At 52.8% G+C, this 9,126-nt stretch overlaps 1 protein-coding gene across 1 annotated transcript in view; it reads right to left on the bottom strand.

Annotated features, from left to right (window-relative positions):
* Nucleotides 1-399: 399 nt before the first annotated feature.
* CARM1 (coactivator associated arginine methyltransferase 1) overlaps nt 400-9,126 on the bottom strand; it is a gene marked incomplete at its 5' end in the record, with an annotated part of 40,876 nt that continues 32,149 nt past the window's right edge. Inside the window, 10 exons of the mRNA XM_007460758.1 lie at nt 400-553; nt 716-784; nt 1,022-1,099; nt 1,253-1,365; nt 1,462-1,551; nt 1,642-1,779; nt 2,221-2,310; nt 2,507-2,592; nt 6,778-6,859; nt 7,041-7,131. Of these exons, the coding sequence (XP_007460820.1) occupies nt 411-553; nt 716-784; nt 1,022-1,099; nt 1,253-1,365; nt 1,462-1,551; nt 1,642-1,779; nt 2,221-2,310; nt 2,507-2,592; nt 6,778-6,859; nt 7,041-7,131 (980 nt within the window). The remainder of the gene's footprint in view (nt 554-715; nt 785-1,021; nt 1,100-1,252; nt 1,366-1,461; nt 1,552-1,641; nt 1,780-2,220; nt 2,311-2,506; nt 2,593-6,777; nt 6,860-7,040; nt 7,132-9,126) is intronic.

Below are 9,126 nucleotides of genomic sequence, written 5' to 3'. Positions count from 1 at the left end.
GGGGGCGGGGGGGGGGGGGGGGGGGGGGGGGGGGGGGGGGGGCGCGGGCGGCAGCTGCTCCCCTCCCTCCCTGCCAGGCCTGCAGCTGTCAGGCCCGGACACACCTGTTACAGATTTCAAACCCAGGTCAGGGTGGAGAGGGCAGGAGCGGGTAACAGGGCTCCCACAACACGATCGTGTGTAAAATATGGCAGCGACACGCGCTCAGGGCCAAGATGTGGGCGGGCAGCGGGCTGGGGGCGGCGGCAACATCGTGTAAAAAAGTGTTCAAGTTCCCATAGCAAAGAGGGCTGTGAGCGGGTGTTTGGGCTTCTCCGGTACAAGGGTGAGAGCCACCCGGGTGGAGGGGGCTTGGGCAGGGTCTTCATTTGGTTTCCTGGTGCTGTCAGTCCGTTCCACGCCGGAGGGCCCTAGCTCCCGTAGTGCATGGTGTTGGTTGGGATGGACATGGGCGAGGCCATCGAGATGGCGGGACCGCCCATGGTGAACTGGCTGTTGACCGCGTAGTGGGCGCTGGAGCTGCCACCGCTGCTGCCCTGGGCGCCGGAGGACCCTGTGGGGCGGGATGTGGGCACTGAGGGGCCAGCTCTGCCCCCTCGCCCGCCCAGACCCACGGCAGAGTCAGAGAGAGAGAGCGCAGGCGAGAGGGCAGGCGGGCGCCCGGCAGTGGGCACCCTCACACCCGCGGGACCCTGCTCCCCCCGCCCACCGTTACCTTGGACAATCCCCGTGCTCATTATGGAGCCCATCCGGGAGTGGGTGTGATTGACAATCCCCGTGTTGGCTGCGCAGCAAGAGGAAGGAAGGAAGGAAAGGAGATGGCGTCACCGCCCCCAGCCCACCCGGCCCACATGCCCGGCATAGTGGGTGCTCACACTCGGATGTGGGGAGGGTGGGCACGGTGCTGGCAGAGCGAGGCAGAGAGGAACGGCGCGGGGGACCTCAGCCCCCGGGAAGAAGAAAAGGGGGTGAGGCCGAAGGCCTGAGCTCGCCCCAGCGCGCCCACCCTCCGTGCGCTCACCTAAAGGAATCAGGTTGTTGTGGCCCACGCTGGAGCCGCCGGCGATAACACTGCTCAGGTCATAGGCGGTCGGCATCCCTGTGCCGGGGAGGGAGATGTCAGGGGCGGGGGACAGTGTCCTGCGCAGGGATTCGAGGGGCCAGAACTGCCAGCGTTTACTCAAGAAGCACCGGCAGGTGCGTCCAGGAAGTGACGCTGGCACCTGCCCCACCCACACGCGGGTCTGCTCACCAGCCACGGCCATCCCGCTGCTGAGGTTGTAGGTGCTGCCGGTGTTCCACATGTTCTCCGAGGGGGACGTGTAGTGGGAGCCAGGCGGCGGGGAGGGCGTCGTGCCTGTGTATCTGTGGCAGAGACAGACCGGTCGACGGGGCTGAGGGGCTGCAGGCGAGGAGGGGGACGCCCCCTCCCACCGCCTGCAGGCCAAGGGCCCATCCTACCTGAAGAAGGGGTTTTTCAGATCCAGGAGGTTGCTGGATTTGGAGCCTGTCTGGTCTACCTGGGCCACAATACTGATGTCGTAGCTCTGTCTGTAGAGAAGGCAGGAGGGGCCGGCCATGAGCCGGCTGCATGGTTGGACTGGACCCCTGCCTCCCCCAGCCCTGGCCAGCAGCTCACACCTTTTGTTGGCAATAAGCAGACATGTCCCTGAGAGCGTGTCCCCGGCCTTGGCGAACAGTGGTGACTGGAACAGGCACCGGACCTGGTACCAGTGGGTCAGGGGCTCCGTCGGGGCCGTGGACAGCCACACGGTCATTCTGCCAAGCAGGAAGAGGCATGCGTTTGCCCGGGCTGCAGCCCCCACCTTGCGCACCCTGAGCTCTCCCCAGGCATCTGTGCCCCGCCACCCAGGGGTCCCCTGGGGCCCTGGAGCCGAGACAGGTTGGCTGTCCAGGAAGTTAACACATAGCCCCACAGCTATGGGGCACCCACTCACCCTGACATACATGCCAAGAGACACAGGTCCCGTGAAGAACAGTCACTCAGAACAGGGTAGACACCCACCCTGCCACAAGAGCCTACTGCTTGAAGGCCAGCGCCCGCTGCCTTTGGACAAAACAGTGGAACCCAGAGGAGTCGGGTCCTGCCCTCGCAGCACCCAGTTCATCATCTGAGCCAGCCAGGCCTGGGCTTCCCAACTGCAGGCAAGTCCCTGCGGCCAGGGGCAGGGGCCACCTGCTCTGCCCTGTTACACTCACATGGAGCCAATGAAAGCGACGTCAAACCAGAAGGCCAGACCGTGAACCAGCCCGGAATGCAGCATGTGGAATTTGAATGGGATTTCTATCCTGAAAGGCAAAGGGCAGTGACTGCTGGGGAATCTAGCTGAACAGGGGCTGCCAGGAGAGAAGAGGGGTACTCGGGTGTTGAGTCTCGAGGGCCCTGCCCGCCTGCCCTGGGGAGGAGAATGCCTGAGGGAGCCGGCTGCGGCCTTGACCTCCGGCAGGAGCCAGGCCCAGGAGGACGGGGCATGGGTGCTGGTACCTGTGCAAATCTCCTTCTTTGGCTTCTAAGAAGTTCACCGTGTACTTGACAGACTTGGCCATCAGGATCCGGATGTCAAATGTGTCCTGGGAGAGATCAGAGGTGTGACCTGACTTCAGGCACAGGGTGAAGTCCTGAGTCTGGCCACGGCCTCTAGGCCATTCAGCTAAAACCAGTTTGCCCTTCCCAGACATGCTGCGGGGAGGGCGAATTGGTACAACACAATGGAGGGAAATTAGGTGACAGCTCGCAAAATGACAACCATTCATCTGCATTAAAGACTTGGCAGTTCCACTTCTGGGATTTTAACCTACACATCTATGTGCACATGTACAAACTTACACACGGAGTTACAGATTGCCTATAGCAGCGACACGCTGGAAACCATCTAATGAAACAAGTAATGGCCCAACAATAAAAGATTATGTACATGAAAAAGAATGAAGAGGCTGTTTATGATGGGGAAAGATCTCTAAGGTAAACTGTTAAACAAGTTCACAAAAAAAAAAAAAAAAAAAAAAAAAAAAAACAAGTTGGAGAACTGTGCACTGACGTCCACTCCCAGCCATGACGGAGATTTCTTATCAGACTAACACTGCTGCCAAGAGCTATACGAACTGAATAAAAAACAAAGGAAAAAACCCCAGTTGTCTGAAATCACTGGAGAGCGACCACAGCAGCCACAGCTTTGGGGCCAAGATCCTAGAGAGAGGAGAGATGCTTTTCGGCCTGTGCCTTTCCCCTTGGGACGGGGCCTTTCAGCAGCCTCCCTGGGTGGGGAAAGCAAAATGGGGGCTCGGGATTACCAAGGCAGCTAGCGCTCAAGGGGCCAAGATGCTAAAGAAAACGGAAATGTGGAAATTTGAGGTGGACAGTCTGCACGTGATTTCACTTCGTGGCATTTGCCAATTCCTGAGCTACATGTGGGATGGGGGTAGGGATATCAAGCAGAAAGCTAATTCTATGAGATTAAAAAGCTAATGAAAGGTTCAGCACCATGTTGGTGCTCAGAGTATCGAACAAGGGACCCTGTGAACCACCAGGCTCACCAAGACCATGAAGACTATGCCCTAAAGCAGCGGTTCTCAAAATGTGGTCCCTTCCAGAGCACCCTCAAGGTCAAAACTATTTTCACGATATAACACTGTTTTCTGCGCTCTTCATTCATTCACTCACCTGTGATACCACAACAGATTGAATGCAGAAGCAGAATCCAACTGTCTTCTGCTAAGCCAGCCATTAAAAAGATTTGCAAATTTAAAATGTCACTAATTCTTGCTGGAAAGTTTTGCAAAATAGTTTTCTTTTTAAAAACGCTATTTATGTTAACACGTAATGGGTTTTTATTGTTATCCTTAAATTAACTAATGTGTATTTTTAAATTTCTTGGGTTTAGTTTTTAATGTCAATAGATATCGATGGTACATCAATCAATACAATGCACACAAAACTTCTTTGGGATCCTACATTTTTGAGAATGTAAAAGGGTCCTGAGACGAAAATGTTTGAGAACTGCTGCCTTACAGGGAAGCCGGGCGATAGGCCAGTTAAGCAGAGTCTGGAAAGCAACCTCCAAGTGTCTTAAATGCCTCATAGGACCAAGGTAAACTGTCATTATGGCTTCTTGCCTGAACAAAAACGAATCCTTGGAAAGAAAAACATCATCCAGAGCCTCTATAATTTTTCATCCTGGCATTCAATGACCAGGCATACCAAGAGACAGAACCAAAGTACCAAAAACCAAGAGAAGAAAAAACAGAAATACACTTACCACTTATCCAGATACTAAAAGTGATCAGAGACTTAGAATTAACATGTTTAAGGACAAAAGGTGAACAAATTTCACAGAGAACTGAAATAATTAAAAAAATAAGCAAAATGAAACTCTAGAACTGAAATTTTAGAAAACCAGGGGGGAGGAGGAGTTGGATGGGCAGTCAAAAGGAACTACAAACTTCTAGTTATAAGTACTAGGGATGGAATGTACACCATGATAAATATAATTACCTCTGCTGTACGTTATACATGCAAGTTGTTAGGAGAGTAAATCCTAAAAGTTCTCATCACACAAAAAATTATTTTTTCCAAAAACAACAAAAAAATTCAGATTAGACATAGTGATGAGAGGATTGGAACTGGGAGATGGATAAGGAGAAAACATGAAAGTTATGCTGTTGGGATAGAAAAGTATAAGTATAGAAAAGAGTATAAGAATCATCTGAGAAATGGTGAAAAGGTCTAATGTATACATAATCAGAGTTCCAAAAGAAGAAAGAGAATGGGACAGAGATAGTGTTTAAAGAGGTGCTGGGCTTCCCTGGTGGCGCAGCGGTTAAAAGTCCTCCTGCCAACGCAGGGGACATGGGTTTGAGCCCTGGTCTGGGAAGATCCCACGTGCCACGGAGCAACTAAGCCCGTGCGCTACAACTACTGAGCCCGCGAGCCACAACTACTGAAACCCCGTGCACCTAGAGCCCGTGGTCTGCAACGAGAGAAGCCAGCACACCGCAATGAAGAGTAGCCCCCACTCACTGCAACTACAGAAAGCCCACGTGCAGCAACAAAGATCCAACGCAGCCAAAAATAAATAAATTAATTAAATTAATTTTTTTTAAAAAGAGATGCTGCCCTAGAGTCTCCCAAAACTAGTGAAAGACAATCAAGAGGGGGAAAAATAATATATACCTTATTAAAAGAAAGCAAGAAAAGAGTTAAAAAGAAACAATAAGATAAATAGAAAAATAGTAAAATGATAGATTTATAGCCATAAAGACCTGTAATCAGATTAAATATAAATGGTCTAAATATTCTAATTAAAAGATAAAACTCTGCCAATCTGGTTAAAAGACAAAACCCAAATATATGATATTTACATGAGGTAAACCTTAAGTAATAGGTTATAAAAAGGCTGAAAGAAGAAGGATGAAAGTATGTATCCTATAAAGATTAACCAAAGAAAGCCTGAGTAGCTGAACTGTTGTCAGAAAAAAATAGACTGTAAGGACTTCCGTGGTGGTGCGGTGGTTAAGAATCTGCCTGCCAGCGCAGCAGACACAGGTTCGAGCCCTGGGCCGGGAAGATCCCACATGCCGCAGAGCAACTAAGCCTGTGCGCCACAACTGCTGAGCCCGTGCGCTCTAGAGCCCGTGCTCTGCAACAAGAGAAGCCACGGCAATGAGGAGCCCGCGCACTGCAACGAAGAGTAGCCCCCGCTCGCTGCAACTAGAGAAAGCCCGCGCGCAGCAACAAAGACCCAACGCGGCCATAAATAAATAAATTAATTAATTAATTAAAAAAAAAAAGAAAGAAAGTCTGTAAGGCAAGAAGTACTACTAGAGATAAGAAAAGACACTTGTTATAGTGACAAAACGATCAATCCAACAAGAAGGTATAAAAATAATCCTAAACCTGTATGCACCTAATAACAGTAATGTCAAAAAAAATATAAGGCAAAAACTATCAGAACTAAATGGAAAAATAAATCCACAATCAGTAATAGATAGGAGAAGCAGACCAAAAAAAAACAGTAGAGATAGAGAAGACTTGACCAACATGATTAACAAATGTGACCGATCTGTTATTAATATAACAATGTACACAACAAGCAATTGGTATACATTTTTCTCAAGTACAGAGGAAACATAAACCAAGAGAGACCACATACTGGACATAAGGCAGCTCTCAACAAATTTCAAAGGACCAAAATCATACAGTGTATATATCCTCTGAACACAGACAAACTAAGAACAATATATTGATTATGCTATACTTTGAAAGGAAAAAAGGTTAAATATATGTATATTTGTATATGCACATTTAGATATAAGACTTCTAGAAAAATACATAAAAAAGACTGTTTGCCTATAGGAAAAAGAACTGTGTGGCTGGAGATGGACGTAGGGAGGCTTTCCACTTTTATACTTCTTTGACTTTTGAACCATGGGTCTATACATCAGTTCAAAAATCTCAATAATTAAAATCAATCAAATAAAATCAGTTCACCAAGGATCAATTCACCTAATGACAGTAAACACGTTACCGCATGCTTACTACGCGCTAAGCACTCTACATGCATTGCTACTTAATTCCCAACATCCCTGTGTGAGAGCTCCGTGCAGGGGCAGAAGCTCAGAGAGCAACGGTGGCCTGCCTAGTGCTGCACAGCTTGCATAAGGCCTTACAGGAAAGCCCATGCCCCTCTCCTGTCACCCCAGAGGAGGGCCATGCCCAGTGCTACCGTGGTAGTGAGTGCCCTGGGTGCCCCCACTCACCACCACAGGCTGCCGGAAATACTCGTCCACCGCAGCACCTCGGAGAGCTGACAGGTCCACTCCATGGAAGGATGGCTGGTACCTGCAGAAAGCCCCCGCCCCCCATGGCAAGGTCACCAGCAGCAGGACACAGTTGGGGCAGCCTGCCTTCTCTCCCAGCTGGCCCTCATCCAGCCCAAGTCTTTTAGGTCCTACTGAGGATAAGGAATAAGAGAAAGGTAGGGCCATCCCTGAGAAGGCAGGACACCCAGGGGCACACTCACCAGAAGTTGGCCTTGGTGAACTGCTCCATGTAGAGCTGTTCATCCGTGAAGGGTGCGAGGTGGACATCACCAATGGTGGGGAACATGTTTCCTGGGAGTGGGGGCAGGGAGGGGTGCTGGCGTCAGGTTGGGACATCCAGCAGGACCTGGCAGAGCCTCCAAAGGGCCCCAGGACCCCAGCTCTGGGCCTTCCCAGCCTCTCACTCATCATTCACTCATTCATGCACTCATGCAATGAAGAGATACTGAGCACCTACTCTGCCAGCGGCCACTGAATACTTGACGTACACCTCCTCACTAAACCTGTACAGCTAGCCAGGGAGGCAGTAGGGCCTGGCCTCAAGTCCCATTACAAGGGCTGGGAGACAGGAAAGCACCTGCCAGAGCCTCAGGGGTAAGTAAGCAGTGCCTGGGGTGTGGCCAGGCCTCCAGGGCCCCTGCTCCGTCAGCCAGACAGTGTCTCTTGGAAAGGCGTGCAGCAGGGAAAGCAAAGGAAAGTGCTGTGGACAGAGCAAGGGTGAGCCCCAGGCTATGGCATCACGGGTCCCAGCTGAATCCCCACCACAGGACTGCCCAGGCTCTGGCAGGCAGGGTGGACCACTTGCATGGCCTGAAACGGGAGGGGGACTCAAGGAACAGACAGATGAGTCAGAGCCAGTGGCAACGAGAGCCAGGGCTCAGGAGGCACCGCCTACTTCTAGAGTCTAGGGCCCCAAGTCACCTGGCCTCCAGATGTGGGCCTCCCTCCCTCCTCTTATTCCAGGGAAGAGTCCCTGAGGTGCTGGGAATCTGCCTTCTCAAGCCTTCCTTCAGCTGTAGCCACTGGGGTGGGGAAGGGAGGGGCTCACTGGCCCAGAGGCCACAAGCCAGGCCCCCTGCCCAGGAGGAGCCCATCAGACCCCCGGAGCATCATGGAAAAGTGCCCCCAGCCCTGAAGGCTCCTAAAACTGTGCAGCTGCGGGGAGGGTTCCCTTAATCCCCCAAAAGAGCTTCCTGAGATGGAACGAAGCCACACTCATGCAGGCTGAAGGGGAAGAGGTTAGCCCCAGGCCTCATCCTGGACAGGCTGCTTGACCACTGGGATGAGCGTGCAGCTGCCCACTGGAGCCTGACTCCTGTCTGTCCTTCCGTCCCATAAGGAGGAGCCACCCTGCTGCTCCCCCCCCCCCCCCAATTCCCCCCCACCCCACGCCCCAGCTAGCTTGGCCCATCAACAGGGCAGAGCATGAGAGCAGGTCTAGGACAAGCCTTGGGGCAGCCTGGCTTCCCACACACCTGGATCGCAGGACAGAGCTGTGGGGAATGGCAGCCACCTCCTACCTCCCACCTCTCGGAGTGGAGCCTGAGGCAGGTCTTCCCCACAGACCAACTCCTCCCCTGCCCTCCACGGGGCCGCAAGTGCACGGACCTCCCGTGCTCTGCCCTGGCGGGGGTCGTCTTGTACCACACGCACACACACACAGAGCCCCTTTCCTGTACAGAAATACTCAGAACGTGCCCAGGACTGAGCAGAGAAACGGACACGTTGGCAGATGTTCAGGGCCACGCACAGACCAGACCACCAGTGACACAGATGAGCAGGTGTCAACAGTGACCCAATGACCCCAGAGCACAGACAGGCAGGTAGTGACACAGACAGGAGACCACAGCCATCAGCTGCCCCCCGCAACACACAACAACCCCCATCCCACTCTCTCACTCACACACACACACACACACACACACACACACACACACACACACACACACAACCCCACCCCATGGTGATGAGCGCAGGAGTCTGTCAGGCTGAGGGCAGGGTCTACAACGCTAGGAATGAAGACGACAGGACAGTTCCTCAGGGAAGGTGCCGGCCACAGAACATGTCCTGCTCCGACCACAGCCCAGCCAGACACTGTCCCCCATGGGCCATGAGATGCCAGAGGCAGCCCAGTGGCTCTCTGCGGGCCTGAGGGGAACCCCTCCGTACCCTGACCGAGCAGACCGGGCAAGTGGACACGTGGCCTCGTTTGGGGCCCAGCCAGCTGAGGTCAGGTCCGGGTAGGGAGCGGGGGTGAAGGCCCAGATGCCCTCTGTACCCCAGGCC

The sequence above is a fragment of the Lipotes vexillifer genome, unplaced genomic scaffold (assembly GCF_000442215.2).
Source record: "Lipotes vexillifer unplaced genomic scaffold, Lipotes_vexillifer_v1.1 scaffold1011, whole genome shotgun sequence".
NCBI lineage: Eukaryota > Metazoa > Chordata > Mammalia > Artiodactyla > Lipotidae > Lipotes > Lipotes vexillifer.
The sequence above is the reverse complement of the archived record's forward strand: the minus strand, read 5'-3'. Positions and strand labels throughout refer to the sequence as shown.